At 39.7% G+C, this 17,148-nt stretch overlaps 1 protein-coding gene across 6 annotated transcripts in view; it reads right to left on the bottom strand.

Moving 5' to 3' along the window:
- LOC120726804 (CMP-N-acetylneuraminate-beta-galactosamide-alpha-2,3-sialyltransferase 1-like) overlaps positions 1-17,148 on the bottom strand; it is a 92,435-nt gene that overhangs the window by 34,751 nt on the left and 40,536 nt on the right. For 3 of the 6 annotated variants that reach the window (XM_040020759.1, XM_040020758.1, XM_040020760.1), the window contains 2 exons: positions 6,917-7,609; positions 3,496-3,689 (listed from right to left, as the gene is read on the bottom strand). In XM_040020759.1, coding sequence (XP_039876693.1) covers positions 3,496-3,689; positions 6,917-7,207 — 485 coding nt within the window. In that variant the 5' untranslated portion in view covers positions 7,208-7,609. Of the gene's footprint in view, positions 1-3,495; positions 3,690-6,916; positions 7,610-7,788; positions 7,917-10,505; positions 10,518-11,096; positions 13,446-17,148 lie in introns of those variants that run through there. The other 3 variants (XM_040020762.1, XM_040020763.1, XM_040020761.1) reach the window with 3 other exon arrangements.

Here is a 17,148-nt window from a genome sequence, read left to right as displayed (position 1 = left end):
CTGCAGTTCCTCTAACGACCACTTGAGCCTCTGTGTTTACAACCTGACAAAGAACAAAACGAAAACACAAAAACAAACTTGTTTCTATGCTTTACTCCTTTATATGTATGTTATATGTATGTTGGGTGTTTGGTCCATTTAATAGACAATAGCATTTAGCAGGTTAGGAAGTATCAGTGTCTGTGTAATGGACCCATAAAATGTTTTGTTGCATTTAGTAACTAAATGTTCATCTAAATGCAGCCACTTTTGTCATGGCGACTATGTCCATCTTTTATATACAGTCTATGGCAATAATAAGATAGATAGAGAGATAGTAGGGCTGGGCGATATAAACCTAAATTCATATCTCGATATTTTTTAGCTGGATGGCGATATACGATATATATCTCGATATATTTTTTTAAGCCATAAGGTAAGAACACAAAGAGAGTTCTTAGTCAAAGCTGTGTCCCAGATGTCACACAGGCACTTTTATTAACATACAGCATAGATGTACATGAAGAAATTACTCAAAAATAATATTATTACATAATAATGTTCCATAAGTAAAAGAAAACAATGTTGTTTTTGTGCATAACAAAAAGCTCACAATTGTGCAGTCAAAATGTAAACTAAAAGACGCTGAGCATAATAACAAAGACAGATTTCACAGCTGCTCTGTGAAAGGATTTTAGGCCATGCATGTCGTTAGCGCGGTTAGCTCGCGGTTGACGCCGTGCAGCCCCACGCACGGGGCGATCCGCGGTAACTCGTTAACGGAGATTTGTCGTCTCCATCTTGTCGTTGCCTGCAGGTGAAGCGATGAGGGAGGAGGAGTTGTGTTCAGTGAAGGAGAGGCGAGGCCCAGTAACGTTGCATAGAGACAAAAGTGGACGAAAGAGAGGCAAACTTGTGGCTCCACAAGTATAATTATAACGTAACATATACTATATCGATATAAACGATATTGTCATATCTTATATCTCGTATGAAAATATATCGATATTTTTTAAAAACTCGATATATCGCGCAGTCCTAAGAGATAGATCGTTATTAATCCCTCGGGTAGGTTCCTCTGGGGAATTCGGTTTCCAGTAGCAGAACACAGAAAGAAATTTGCATAGTAAAAGTTTTGTTAAGCTGAAAATTTTGATAGTTAACTGCAGTACTTTTGTATCTTCTGTGGCGGTAAATACTGGTTGGACTGAACAAGCAAGAGCTGCTTTTGTTAAAAGCAGCAAACCCCTCAGTTCATTTTTAAATCCAGGGAAAGAAAAGACATCTGACAAGGCAATAACAGTAAGACAAGGATGCCTCCAGGTTAATAAATTATGAAATGAAAGAACAAAGACAAAATTAAAAATGATAAAACATCTGGCACATTTAACCAGGTTCCTGGGCCGACTTTGATTTGTTGTACCAGCAAAGTAAAAATTATTTTAGGGGCATAACCAGGAATGATGACCTAAATATTAGAAATCTTTCACTGCCTTAATATTCTACCTCTATATCTATAGATCTATCTCTAAATATAGAGATGAGTTTAAAGAATGTCAGATTCTCACATTCCAAGAATACACACTGAGAACAAGACCTCATAGAGTCAATGGTGCACTCAGCCCTGAGCAGACTTCTTTCAGTATTATCTCTAAATTAAATGGGAAGCATATTTTGGCTACAGTGTTTTCTAATCATTTTACTGCATGACTATCTGGTAGTCATAACAACAACCAGCCACTTGAAAGGCAAAGTAGCTAAGCTTCAGTTAGCAATCATCATTATTGATGCCAGCTGCCAGCAAACTTTCTTCTTCTACAACTAATAGACTGGTTATAAATGATGGATGAAACTACAGTGTGGGCTTCAAAGCAGAAGCCTTCTTGTTAGAGTGCAAAATTTAAACCCTGTCTGATATATTGACCTTGATATTTAACTACTTGCTGATCTATTGGTGTCTGCATTTATAACAAGCGATAAATGGGATTTTAAAAAGTAAAAAAGAGAAGGGAGAAACACCCTTCAACCATGTAATCTGGGCTGATATTACACATTTTGTCCACCAGGGGCACTCTGCAACTTGGCATCACACATGTTTGGAAACGCACAAACAAGGAACTGATCCTAGCAGAGTCAGGGAGAACGTAAACAAGTACTCCACAACTTCTTGTGACAATAAAATACATTTATTCTGCACCCCCATATTTCTATTCTTAACTAAAAAAAACCAATAAAAATACACATAATTTCACATAAAAATATTTAGAATGTCTGTTTATGTTTTTGATCAGCTGAGAGATTTTTAAAGCACCAAATATCTGTATCATTTCATATATAAGACAACGCATTTTATCGTTCTAAAATATAAGTGGTGATCTCAGTAAAATAGTAAATGGCAACAGAACCTAAATAAATCCAAAAAAAAATGTAAGCAAGTTATTCATTTTTCTAATTTACACTAGTCTGTAGTTAGTAAGCTACTGCATCTACTGCGGCTGTTTAAAGCTGTGCTCATCTTTACTTTCCCTGCACTGCCTGTAAGCACACCTCCTCACACACCACATATCATACATGGAGTGGTGCTGACAAAAGACAGATGGAGCAAAATAATATTAATCTAGTCAATATTAATCAAATGTTCTCTAACCACAAGTGCAATAAAAGCAAATATTGCCTTGAACATAATGAAAGGGAGTGAAAGAGAGAGATAGAAGCGTCATCATCTGAGCTCTTCAGTTACGTCGGAATACTTAACCACAGTTTGCAAATAAATCAAAAGCTACCACAAAAATAAGAAGAAAAGCTCTCGGTATTGCAGGTTTGAAAAACCTCCAAGCTACTGAACCTTCAACATTACCTTCCTCCGTGGTATGTTAGCTCTCTTACTCCAAGGTAAAGCATGGCACACTTAAAGGCAGAGCAAGAAAGAACTGCATCAGTCGCACATATCGACCTGTCCCAGATACCCAGTGTTTTTAGACAGGAGTGGAGCTGTACCAGTAGGCAGTAGGCCATATTATTAGTCAGATAATTCCAGGGTAGAGACATCCAGCTCAGTTCAACCATGGTGGGCTGTGATGCTGGGCCTCCACAGAGGGTAAAACTGCTATTGTACGAGGCTGTAATTATACTTTTTAATGTTGTTTGGTTGGGAATTTTACATGGAAGTCTTGCTGCATTGCTTTTGGAATCATCCTCATGTGCCCATTAGGGGAACTGCAATTTTTGACATTTGTGTGGCAGTTTTCAGCTCAGAGGTTGCCGCTTGCTTTTCTTTCTTCTTGTTTTTTTGTAATTCTGATGTCTAACGACAGGCTGCACCAGCAGCTACCTTGCCCTCGTGTGATGCTTTCATAACATGAACTGACTTGTGAAGCTTGAAAAATTAAATTCAACTCTTAAATTCACTCTGCCCAAGCAGAGTGAAGCAACAGATCCACAATTCAATTTTCACAGTGCAGAGTAAATAGAAGTGAGAGCTTCAAAATCAAACCTCTGATTGACGTGTTTACTGACCTTATGATGAAATCACTAGAGTCGATGAGGCCACCGTAATGGGACCCCTTCAGGTTCCCGGAGTTCCCCACGACGGCGCAGGTCCTGCAGCGCTCGGGACCGGCGTCCATGTAAAGCACCTCATCGGGGATGACTTGAAACAGCTCCTCCACCACTTCGTTGAAGTTGGCCGGCTGCCTCTCTGACTGCAACCACTGGTGACAGAGCACATGCAGGCCTCAGAGACAGACACACAGCTCCAGGGCCACTTTAAGTAGAAGTGATTGAACAAGGGCAGTGGAGCTCAAGACACCGAGCACATTTCTGAAAGAACCTGAGGGGCGGCTTAGCTCCGTCTGCGGGGGCTCTTTTGGCCCTACTTTCTTCTGGCAGCTTTGAACTCGGAGAGACAGCAAATAAGCGCAGGAATGTGCGTGTGCTGTCTGCTGAATGGATACAGGATATTCTACATCATTCTCAATTTTAAAGCATGGCTTTGGATACATGTGGTTCAAAAATTTTCATTCAGCCTTTTCTATCATATTTAAACAACTGGGCAATAAGGTTTTAGGTGGACAGCAGGCAAGTTTAGAATATGCAGCAGTTGATGCAGGAATTACATTTAGCTGTGTAACATGTAAACTGTGACAGCTCCTTGGAGAAAAGCGCTCAGATGCACCTTATGGTCATGCCCTTGCCTTGGAGCAGAGCAGGCCACACCATCTGGCCGGGCAACCGTTGATATGTGATGCTTGCCTCATCAAGCTTCCTGTGAGAAGCACTTTCTGGAATGAATAGTGACAGGAGGCAACCTTGCAGTAATTTGCCTATTCCTGCCTCTAATTGGACATGGTGTGAGGTGAATGTGGGAATACTGGATGCCTTCCACACAAAGGTAGGATAATTTCTGTGAATAGCTCTTTCTGATTTAGAGAGCTGCAGTTTAATGATGACATATAGAGAAAGTAAACTATATATTAGGCTGGTACATAAGTACTTATGTAGATGGGGCAAGGGATCCATAAAACACTAAGCGCTATGGTATCCAGCGACCGTGGATTCCTTTTTATGTTTGCTGCGTTTTATGTTCCCCACACGCGACAGGCCAAATGTAGGGGGCGTGACATCCATTAAGATTTTTTTGCGGTGGAGAGAAAATGGAGGTTGATATGGGGGAAATCTCAGTAAATAACAGTAAAAAAAAAACTGGATTTCCTGTCACTCTGCATCCAAGGGCTTCTACTCTCAGGGGGCCATTTAGTCAGTGATGCCCAGCAATCACACAGGTGACAAAATCCATCTTGGAAGAGGCAGAGATAACAATTCCTCTGCTGACTGCCATGTCAAGCCATGGTGCTCATGTCAAAACAAATACATTATGTTTAGTCTGACACTAGACAGTTGCCAGATGGAGACTTCAGTGACTTGAAAAGACTGGGATGCACTGAGTTTTCACTGTTACAGTAATAGTAAGATTAAACAGAGACTTTTATGCTTTGTCTCATTTCCTCTCATGCATATATGTTACAGCGTTGGATGTTCATCTTAAGTGTGGCCAAGATTTCAAATGATGCGAGGTTGAGGTTGATTTTTTCAATTCTTATCTCCATATGATGTCAGTAGAAAAGGATTTACAAAAAATAGTAAAACATGTTCTGCTGTTTAGAGTAGGGCAGCCCATTCAGAGGAAAGTTGTCACGAAGCATTAGCCAAACCTTTTCTGAAAGAAATGAGGTCCCCACACCTCACACTTTTTGTCACTTGCAGTGATGAAAATGTTATAATTTTGGTGAAATATTAGCCAAGTTAATGAACTTCAAATGTTTGTGATTTGGGAACAGAGCCATGCTAGATGGTTGCGTTCCTTGTCGTTTTTTATTACAAGGAAACAGACAAACAGTGTTACCGATGTTTTTGTTAACTTTCTAGCAACAAAGTCACTAAAGTAAAGCTTTCTGAAAGCTCTTGTAAAAGTTTACTGCTAAACTAGTTTTATGACTGTTTAATTGCCTACAGCAGGGGTGTTAAACATAAGGTCCGGTGGCCAGAAACGGCCCGGTTTGAGCTCAAATCTGACCCACTGGATGGGTTTGGAAAATGTGAAATATTTTTGAATATGTTTTACAACTTTTACTGATAATTAAGTTATAACCTTTAATACCACACCAAAGTATTTACGTTACCGATAAACAATTTTGCTATTTTTTTAACTACTGACTATAAAAATTGTTTTTTTTAAATGGGTATGGCTAAAAAAAATTGAAAAAAGGGACTTTCTGTGAATTATCAGAAACTGTTTCCTATTTACTGGACAGTGAGAGCAATGAGCTACCAGAACTTTGCAATTTAAGTCCAAAGAGTCATGTTGGCAAATTTCCTTTCATTTACCTCAGCAACATTTCTTTATCATGTAGAAAAACTGACATGTACTGTTAAAAAATTGTACTTCATTTCCTTATAATAAGATATCTACATGTATATTTAACCTTCTTTACACTGACTTCACTGGTCCCGGTGTCCTGCCAAGGTAGGTATCCCAGACAAAATTTGATTCCCCTGCGTCGGGAGCATGCGTTGGGCTCTCCAAATCGCAAACAAACAGGATCTCACATTCTTGATTTTTAGTTCCCAAACACTTCTTATAATGACTTATTACTCCTGAAACTTTGGAAGTTTTAGCTCTTTAAACAGTAAAGTTACAGGAGGATACAAATAATTTTCAGGCAAAATGTCCTTGGTTTGTTGAAATAATCCCATTGAATACCACGTGAGAACAATAAATGTATGATTTTCTGTTGTAACGCTCAACAATGTAATGCAACAACACTCATTTTTCACTTTTTTACAAAACTAAAACATCACTACATTCACGTCTACTTGACTGTAATGGAGGCAGAGTAAACTGGATCCGCCTCCCTGCTCAGTGAACGCTCCCGACGCAGGGGGAACAAATTTTGTCGGGGACACCATCCTCGGTACAACATCGGCTCACTTAAGTGGCCCAACACTAAGGCCTACAATGTAACAGGAGTTTGACAACCCTGGCCTAAAGTGTGATGGAGACAGATTCCAGTGAGTGAACAGTTAAAGCATCTTTTACACTTTCAAGTCATGTATGGAAAATGTCTCTCGTTATCTACAGATTTTCTGGGAGAGAATTTCCATATTCTCCATCTCGCTTGTTAAATATGAACAAATTGTGCGTGGGAGTTTGCTTCACAACTTGATCCTGGTAAGGACTTGTTGGATTTGAAACAATCAATGTGGCAAAAACAAATGTGTCGTGGGAGCATTACAGCAGTGTGTGAACTCTGTTCTTTATTCATGATCTTTCCTTTTCAGCACCTCACCTTCTCTCGAATGCTGAATGTGCTTTTTTATTACCAATCTTGTGTAGAAACAGCATTGCAAATTCCCCCCACACACATCCCCTGAATCTTACCTGCCACCACTTAAAGGTCTCATCGGAGAGGGCACTGTTCTCTCTGGTCATCAGAGGGTGGATGGAGTGATTAAAGCGTTCGGCGAACCACGGGTCATCCTCCAGCTCTGCTATGCACTGACGACAGGCACACAGCCCTTTGGAGAAGAAGTTGTCCGACAGGCGAAATGCATACTTAATGAAGTAGAGTGAAGGGTCCCGGAAGGTATAGCTGAACAGGAAAGTTGTAAATGTAATCACACAAAAAAGGAGAGCAAAAGTCCTGATTTTCCTGACTTTGAGCAGAGGCATGTTGTCGATAGTCAAATTCCGCTTGTGGGAAACTCCGAGAGCGCAACAGAAAAAAGCAGCATCACGATAAATCTAGAGTCCAAAAGGTGTGAGAAAAGAGCAAGCCCATTGACCACATGGTACAGGTGACTGAGATGTGTCAAAACACGGCGTCAAAATGACATACACGGGTGCGGTTATTTTTCAGACAACTCGGGATTTCAGTCAAAAACGTCCTTAATTAAATCCATCAATGTGACTTCTTTGCAGATTCCTTTCAAATCAAAGGAAGATAAATCTGCTGTGTGGTTCTTCCAGCCTGGTGGTCCCAGGTTTATGAGTGTAAATCCGATTTACTGACTGCTCCGATGTTGACTCTTTGAGGTCAGTGACTGTTGTGTCATCCATTGTTTAATAATCCACCTAGAAGGCAAATAAAAGGACATTGTATAACATCGACTTCTTGAATTCCCCCAGCTCACTGACAAACCACTTAAGCGTAGGGTTAGATTGCATTTTATGCTAAGAAAGCCTAGAATCAGAGATTACAACATGTTACCCTTAAAATCAAGTTTTTTTTCACCATTCTGGCCTTAGAGTACCTGTATCATAGGATATCCATTTGTGTGTCAAATAGGAGAATTCCATACATAGGTTTACAGGCAAACCTAATACTAACCCTAATCCTAACCAGCTGCGGTCTCAAGGCTGGAGCCGAACAAAAACACCCTGATAACAACTGTGTTTATACTGTTCTTCCCATTCCATGCAAGGCCACCTGGGTTGGCTGGAAGACTGTTTACTTAGCCTAGCAGGGCGAAGGACGCTGTCTCTGCCAAACTCTGGACACGCACACACATACATATACACTGATATGCACACACTCATCCCCCCTCCCTTTCCAAACGCCTTCGACGCTTATTCCCTTCCGATGCTGATGGTGGATCAAGGAGACCAGCGCACGCAGGCCCGGATATACTGTCTAAATCAGCTGTCTCTCACCCTTTACCCATCCCTGTTGCTTGTCATGTGTTTCTTTGGTGCATTAAGAGTTTTTTTCATGTGCTATGTGCAGAGGTGTTTTTTTCTGTTCTCAAACTGATCTCCCTGTTGGAGCTCAGTCTGGGGGGAGTTATGTTTTTCTCCTTATCTTTCCTCATGTGGTGCATTTTTCCATTGTTATACCTCTCTGACCTGTCTTCCCCATGTGATGTTTTGTGTAATGTATGTATGGTCGGAGGGTAAGATGGCGCCGCCATTGCGTGCAATAGGTCGGTAGCCTTATGAAATTTCCCCTTGTGGGACTAATAAAGGTATATCAAATCAAATCAAATCAAACACATTGCCAGAAAGCTGGTGGCTCAGTACACATCACAACACACATTCTTCAAAGCTGCCTTCTTGTAATTTCACAGCACTAACAGTTCCAAGAGGAGACTGTACTACAGTACAATTTGCTAGACTGTGAAAAATGTTTTCTTTATTGTTCTGTTGTTGCCAAATTACACAGGATGCATCAAAGTCTTTTAGCTCTTAAAAAAGACCATCATCAAAAACCATAAATGTCTTCAGCAAAATCATATCAGCTTTTCTGGAATGAAACAGGAAACAACCGTAATCCCCTTTTTCATCCCCCCACCCCCCTGTGGCATACATAAAAAGACAGACGGAACATAGAAATCATTGACTAACTGGAGAATAACTACTTATTGGTTGTAAAACTCCAGTACGAACAGTCACGCTGCTGTTTTCATCCATGTTCCTTTGCAGACATTAGTATTGCAGTTTTGCACTTGCCATCAGCCTCATTAATTAGGAATATCAACAATGAACTAGCTAGCTACCTAGCAACCTGGCCGGTTGGCCAGTCAGCTGGTAAAACACGAGAAACACGAGACAGGAAAACCTGGAGTCTGCTAGTTAGCATCGGTGGAAACATTTAGATAAAAAACAACCCTGCTACTTCCAAAGGTGGGTTACCGACAGCAAGACCTGCTTGTCGGTACTACCATGCACTACCGGATACTACCATGCGAGTGGCAACATCAAGGGTTAAAGCAGGATTAAAAATAATTCTTAGACTTCAAAATGCACAACCCAAAATCAGGGGCAACTGCCATCATTTATATACAGTCTTTGAGACCAGAGCATAGCTGGTTAGTTGGGATAAGCTGACAGATACCACTTTGGTGATATTTACTCATCTCAACAATCTCATTTTGATGTCAAAAAGGCATCAAGGTACAGATGCATGGGGACAAGTGTTCGGTTGGCCCTAGCTAATTGGATTTGGTATTAAATCTTCTTTTTCTTTTATAATTAGACACATTCACATTCATTCGTCTAGGAAAAATTAAGAATATTCCCTTCGGAGGGTAGATTTATGGTGAAACTTCACTTTTAAGGAGACAGCAGATCAGCACATCATTACATCATTGTTACAACATTAGTGGTTATTTGCTTCTCCAGCCAGTTTGGCCTCTTCCTTTAGCTCTGACCACACTTTCAGGTCATGAGTCCACTGTGATTGTTGCAGCAGCTAACGTCTGGATTAACTTGCTTATTTCATGCCCACAAGAAGTGGGCAACTTGCTGTCACGGAGTTGACCAAGAACACCTCAGAATATCAAAGTATTCTAGAGTCAAATGTGAGGTTATCTGTCTGGCAGCTAAAGCTTGGCCAAAATTGCCTCGTGCAATAAGACAATGATCCCAAGCACAGGAGCAAATCTACAACAGAATGGCTGAAAACAGAATCCAGGTGTTAATCCAAGCAAACCTGATCAGGACCATTAGAAAGCCCTACATAACAAACATCTCAAAGAACTGAAGTAACGCAAAAAAGAGTGGGACAAAATTCCACAACAATTTGAAAGACTAATAAAGTCATGCAGAAAATGATTAACTCAGTGCTGCTGAAGGTTGTTTTACAAACTACTAAATTATAGAGTGTATTTGGTTTTTCACAGGACTGCTTAGAATCCCGTGAAATGTTCTGTTTTGCATGGCTGTATAATGTATGGTTTCAAAACTAGTGGTTGAACAGAATAAAAATCTGAAAGTCTTTTTTTTTTTCAGAAGAATCAGAAGGGCTTCCCACTGTCCACAGGCCTCTAGGCCAGGGGTCTCGAACACCAGGCCTTGAGTGCTGGTGTCCTGCAGGTTTTAGATGTGTCCTTGTCCTCCAACACAGCTGATTCAAATGGCTAAATTACCTCCCCAACATGGCTTGAAGTTCTCCAGAGGCCAATTTTAGATAACCACAGGATGATATCTAAAACCTGCAGGACACCGGCACTCAAGGCCTGGAGTTGCCTACCCCTGCTTTGGGCCAATACCCAGAATACACACTGGATAATCCACAAATCCCAGCAAAATCAAGACCAAAAAACCCCCAAAAAGCAAACACAAAGAAGAATTTGACCACGGTAATTATTTAGAGAAACTGTGATATAATATGACAAGCCCTGTGTTAAAATTCAAATACATTTACAGTGCACATGTAGTGTCAGTGAAACCGTACTCAAACTGCTCCATGAGGGGTGTCTGCTAAAAATAGTTGGGAAGCAATAGTAAAAACCACGTTCAATCTACTACGGAGCCTATAGAGTTATTCAGAAACACACTGCTGATAAAATTTCCAGAATATCATTAAGTATTTTTTGGAGCGTGGCTTTTCTTGACGCACAAAGCAGGCAGACCTCCTGGGGTTTCATTTCCAACATGAAAAGGCCACCTTTGCCTTTATCCAGGGCCCGGGCTTCATTGTGATGTGCAGTGGTGTTTAGGATTCCACAAATACCTCTATATTTAGGTATCAGCAGATTCACACTGGTGATAAAATGCATTCATTGCAATGCAGGTCGAAAAAGACATCAGAAAAATGAACCCTAGAAAACATGCAACCTACCCTTTGCTCTTAACAATTTCAGAGCAAGCCTGCCATATAGAAGATCTGTGGGAAACTCCATTACAACGAGAGAAAGGCTGCAGGTCTTTCCTGATTAGAAATTGATCAGGTCATTCAAATTCCACCCTGGAGGGAAGCAAAGAGGATTGGGTTTAAGACTGCCTGAAAAAGACTACACAGCGACACAGCTTGCCTGTTGATTTCATTCTCGCTATCGGAGCAGGAAAACAAACTGTACAGGCATTTATCTGCTGCACTGACACAGACCAATGCACAGGCAGGCTTAGAAGTGATCCCGTCTGCTGTTTGAGAGTCAGTAATTCACGGCGCAGCACACATTTGCATAGAGCCCAAGGTTGGTTATTGTCAAAGGCAGCGAGTTTGACAAGGATACCTGGGGACACGTCTAATGGACATATCAATGAAGAGGCCTACTTCTATAAAACAAGCTGTTGACTCCACTCAGTTTGAAGCTCTTTGGCATTAAGGGTGCAGGTAGATGGGAGAGTGAGCAGAATTTATTCTCAAACAGGTGGCGCCTCCCCGCTTTTGACAACACACAGACTGTCATCTCGCTCCTCTGACCTTGTCCGACTGAAGGCTGGCAACCCTGCGTTGATCAAAGATTGCCAAGCTGAGACAGCAAAGCGTCTGTTCACACTTCACAGACTCCAGGGGGGTTTAGGGAGAGAGAGGGAGGGAGAACGAGATGGGGTGGCAAACAGTAAAGAGGGGGAAAAAAGTGCACCCCACCCCCTCCTAATCTTCAGTTCTGAGAAGTCATCAACTTTGCAGGGTATAGTTACAGTAAAGTGTTTTCAGTTTGTGTTCTGTCGAAATTGTTTTTTCTCTCCAGCTTACCTCTGCCACAATTTTAGAAATCAAAATTCTGCAGTTTTTAAACTCCTTTGTATTATATAGTTGAGAAAGGTATCTGCTGAGCTGTGAACTTGCTGAGTTAAACCAAGCCTCTTAGTTGGAGTTAACTCTCAGAAGTGCTGCAACCACTGTTTCAATGTCATTTTTACATAAAAATAATAATATACTTGCAATGTGGCACACTGCCAGACTGAGTGAATGGGTAATCTTTTCATGTAGGATGGAAAAATCTCCCCCCTTGTGTTGCAGAACAAGAAAGGTCTTCATTCATGGGACACTTTATAAAACTAAATGCCTGATTGTGTCAAATATAAATAAGTAATCCTAATTTACAGCAACATTGTCTAGTCAGCAAAACATCCATCCAGCCATCATTTTTCACAACATAAAATAATGTGCGTTTGATTGCACACGATCTGATATCCCTCTGTTGGTGTCGTTCCTGCATCATGTTGGTCCTGGATCAATATTGCATCTGACCAATCACATTGTCAGCTTTTAGTTAGCCAAGAGGTGACATAATGCTGTAAAATGCTGTCACAAGGAGACTAACATGTGTAACCTAAATTTAATAACCTAAAAATCTTCAACCTTACCACTTGTTGTAGAATATTTTTGTATAAACAAAGGTTTCCCCTCCATGTCCCAAAGCTATAGCATCACAGCGATGTGTCTGGTAAGCTGCCATGCTGATCAAATACAAATTAACTTCTTACAGTTCCTGTTAGATCTATCATCACCCACTGATTTCTGGATTTTATAGCAAAAGGCATAGCGGTTCTTTGAAACCAGGAACTGCTAACTAGTGAAACCAGTGATCATTAAAGATATCAGTAATCATTCATCAATGTTACCCCAACTTTAAAAAAAAATATAGTGATATCCAAGTCCCAGCCTGACTGCAAACTAAAAGTCAAACTCAAACCCACCTGATTCTAGTAATGCTTCAATATTAAAAATATCAGTTGTTTTAACTTAAATATGAAGTGATTAATTTAGACAATAGTGAGCGTCACACTTCAACGCCTTCCTCTGTGGTTTAGTTGGTTTCTTTTTGTTGCACCTTCTGTTTCAAGAATCAGTTTTTCTTATTTACCAGTCATTACTCTAGGTTATGTGTGGGTGGGGCAGTGTGTCACCGCCACTGCTGCAACTGTTGATCATCATGATTAGTGGACCAGGCTCCAGTAACTACCCTTTGTTTATAGAACGTTGGCATACACCCTTTGCCTCACAGTTCTCCCTCTAGCTCTCCTTACAAGTCGGCCACTTGTCCCTTTCGATTTGAAATACTGTCAGACTTTTAGTAGCTTAGAAACACATAGGAGTACAAGAGTGGCTCATTTTATAACACATTCTTTACCTGCTTAGTTAAGCTAAGATAGCCCAGTATCATGTGGAAAAGCCCAATGTGGCAACACTGAAGCAGGGAAGATGTGTCCGCATCACAGGCTGTATATAAAAGACAGGCGTACTGTTTTGTGGATTTTAAATAATAATAATGGAGTGGATTTATACAGCGCTTTTCAAGGCACCTAAAGCGCTTTACAATGCCACTATTCATTCACTCTCACACACCGGTGGAGGCAAGCTACGGTTGTAGCCACAGCTGCCTGGGGCAGACTGACAGAAGCAAGGCTGCCATATCGCACCATTGGCCCCTCTGGCCAACACCAGTAGGCGGTAGGGTAAAGTGTCTTGCCCAAGGACACAACGACCAGGACAGAGAGCCCGGGGATCGAACTGGCGACCTTCCAGTTACAGATACGCTTCCCAACCCCCTGAGCCACGGTCGCCTTGGTGTTGGCGTTTTGGCAGCATTCTTCTTGCTATTTTGAAGCCAGAAATGACCAGTGTTGGTTTAGCTCTCCAGAGAGTAGAATTCTAGCTTATCAGCTCATGCTAGCAAACTTGGTTAGCAAGCTGCATTCTTAAACTGCAGTAGTGCGTCACATATATATGCAAATCTGTGCCAAGCTACCGAACCACATTTTCTTTGACTACCTGTAACATTAAATCAAATATCTCCATTAAATATGATTAAAATGATGCTACACTGAAATTCCCCTACTATACAACTGATAAGCTATTTTATAAGGCCATTGAAATAAACCAGCTCAATGCACGAGTTAATCTTTGGAGGTATTTTATCTGTCATACTAGCTAACAAAGCTAGATAATTCAGATAAGTAGCATATCTCAGAATTTGATGGTTGTATAAATTAATAACAATACTCATCAATTTTCTTTCTGCATCCACTGTTACATTATATCATGTATTTTTGGAATTAGCACACATAGAGCTTTCACTTTAGAACCACAGCACCTTACCAAAGGATAGTAGGGAAACTTTTTTGCTGACCAACGCTAGACTCCCACTGTCTACCCAGAATGCCTTCTGTTCCAAATGAATGATGGGGCAGCATTTCTTCATGCAGGGCCGCAGCTGATCTCTACATGGCCAAAAGAAGAGCATTTATAACGTGAAACCCATCTGAATGGCAAAATGCCTTTACTCTCAACAACACGTACAGCCAGTGATGATATATAGTCCATGTCTGAAAAGGGCTTTATAAACACTTATTGTACAAATATAGGAGCCTACCAGCTCAATTATTTAATAAAACAACATTATAACAAACCTAAGTGTAAGAAAACCTCTTTTATCATCAGCATTCAATATCCCAAAGTGCACCAGACAGGATGAATAAGAAAAGCTGTTTAAAGCAACCAAGAAGAAATCCAGAGGGATTTTCTGTGAAATTTCTGCTTCATAACTAATAATACCTCTCAGTGAATAAAAAAAATGAAACAGCTCCAGATTTTACATTTGATGGCATCACATCTATGAGTCTTCATGTTCTGGTCTCTGCCTTTGATGGAGAGTATTTCATTTTCACAGTTATTGACTTTCAGCTCAGTGCTCTATTTTAATAAAAGGGGGGTTATGGTTATGTTTCTTGCTCTAGCAGATAAAGAGGATTCCAGGGTCACTGAGGGATTGAACAGTGAGGGCAAAGTCTTCTGAGGTGATTTGAATAAGCTGAGAAATGTTTTTGAGGTCAGTTCACACATGTGAATGGAGCATGGGATCAGTTGGTAGATTAGTTCATTCAGCTGGACCTGGCTTATATAAAGGGGAAAAACATATAACCTCCATCATTTTTAAATTCATCTTAACTGTATAACCAGTCCTTTAGATTGTCAGGTTTTGTTTTATTACTTTGAACACAGAATATGTGGATTGGAAAATACACAATATTCTACATACTGCACCTTTAGTAGCAGTTTCCATGACTCTGACAGGGCTGCAAATGACACCCTTTTAAATTTCAGTGGACCAAACAGAAAGTGGAAAGTGATCACATTTAAAACATGACTGTTTATCTAACGCCCGACATTTTGAAGGTGAGAATATTGTTTGCCCAACAGCAATATCTATTTTTAAACAGGAATGGTGTGTGTGTGTGCTCTTCTTGATGTGCTTATTTTTATTTTTTGAAGGCTAGTTGCTTTCAAACGCAATAATAGCTCAAAGAAAATATCTAGTATGAAATTGTATTTCAGTATAAATACTAAAAGAACTTATACTAAAATTATTGTTTGTGAAAAAGTGAATATACTGTATTCTTCTACATTTCACTGAGTGTCTTAGTAGTCTTTTAAATACTCACCAATAAAACATTTAATACACATTAAATAGCATAAACTAAACCACTGTTGGGCTCTAATTACTACCCGAGGCACAGATGAATAGATATATAGATAAATAGAACTGATTTAAAAGTTAAGTGCAGAAAGAAAAAAGATGTAAACACTCAAAAACAAAAGCAGAGGACTATGTGAAAGGCATGACATGGATTATGTGACAGCCAAAGGTAGGTGGCATGCTTGTAACTCTAGCATACTTCTTCGATGTTATACAGACATGTATAAATACGGGATGAATAATGGCAAACTAATATCTGAAACCTGCATTTTATGTATGCTATTTAGCCATTGACTTATGTTGGAAATGCTAGTTAGCCATGCTAATTAGCCACGTGGAGTTGAATGCCTGGTCGAAGCTAAATAACTGGTGAAAATTTGCCAGCTGGAATTTACTAATACTTTTTTTGAAAAGAAAACTTCAAAGCATGAAAGTTTTAAGACATATCCTTTTTCATTGTTTGGCAAATTAATACTAAACTGAAGACTGATGTTACGCTTTATTTTTAGTCAATATCAGCATGTTAGCTTAACACAAACACTGGAAAAAGTCAAACAGGTAGCCTTAAAGTTTAATCCTTAACACTTTACATCTTCTTTATTTTATTCATACAAAAAAGAAATACAAAATAAAAATATGTCCGTTTTCTTTAGCACCCACTTTGGTTTTCTTCACTTGTTATTCAAATTGTCACCTCTCGCCAAGGAGGTTATTTTGCTTGTGTGCGTGTCATTCTGTCTTTCACATTAGCTTGAAACGCTTTAAATGAATTCTAAGAAAACGTTAGGCTGTAGATTTGGGTCATGTTAACAAGCCATTAAAGTTTATAATAAAGTTTTCAAGGTCAACTTCATGATTAATTGGTCAAAAAACAGCAACTTTATACAAGCATGGTGTGTATTGTCAACATATAGAAAGTACTGTATAAAGATTAAAAACATCAAGTCACACTTGATCTTTAACCTCTCAATCAATGTCAAATTGATCATAAAACAAACTTTACTAAACAATGAAATGAATGCTACACATATACTAAATAAATAAAAAATAATTGTACTCCAAATGATCTCAAGCATATGAAAATTGGTTTCAAGAAGTAAGAAAATAAGAAAATAAGGAAAGCCTGCACTTTGCACTTGTTTTTACTGGACTGCAAACTACTTAAAGTGCATTTCGAAAGAACAAAGAAGTAAAAATATATACAATAGTATTTCCCTAAAAGCTAATGCTGCCCAGAGGTGTGTTTTACATTACATTTTATTCTGAGGTGTCTACCCAAACCAATTTTGGGGAGTTATTTGAACCTAACCCTAACCAGTCATCAGACTTATCTGCCTAAATCTATCAGTTTTAGACAGCTCTAAAACCTTTCAATGCCAACATACAGGTTTGTCAGGGATTAAGAGAAGGGTAGAGAGAAGTAAAACATTACTTCTAGTACTAATAGAGTCTCTTCTGGCGGTC

Source organism: Simochromis diagramma, unplaced genomic scaffold (assembly GCF_900408965.1).
Source record: "Simochromis diagramma unplaced genomic scaffold, fSimDia1.1 OVJJ01000753.1, whole genome shotgun sequence".
In the NCBI taxonomy this organism is placed as follows: Eukaryota; Metazoa; Chordata; class Actinopteri; order Cichliformes; family Cichlidae; genus Simochromis; species Simochromis diagramma.
The sequence above is the reverse complement of the archived record's forward strand: the minus strand, read 5'-3'. Positions and strand labels throughout refer to the sequence as shown.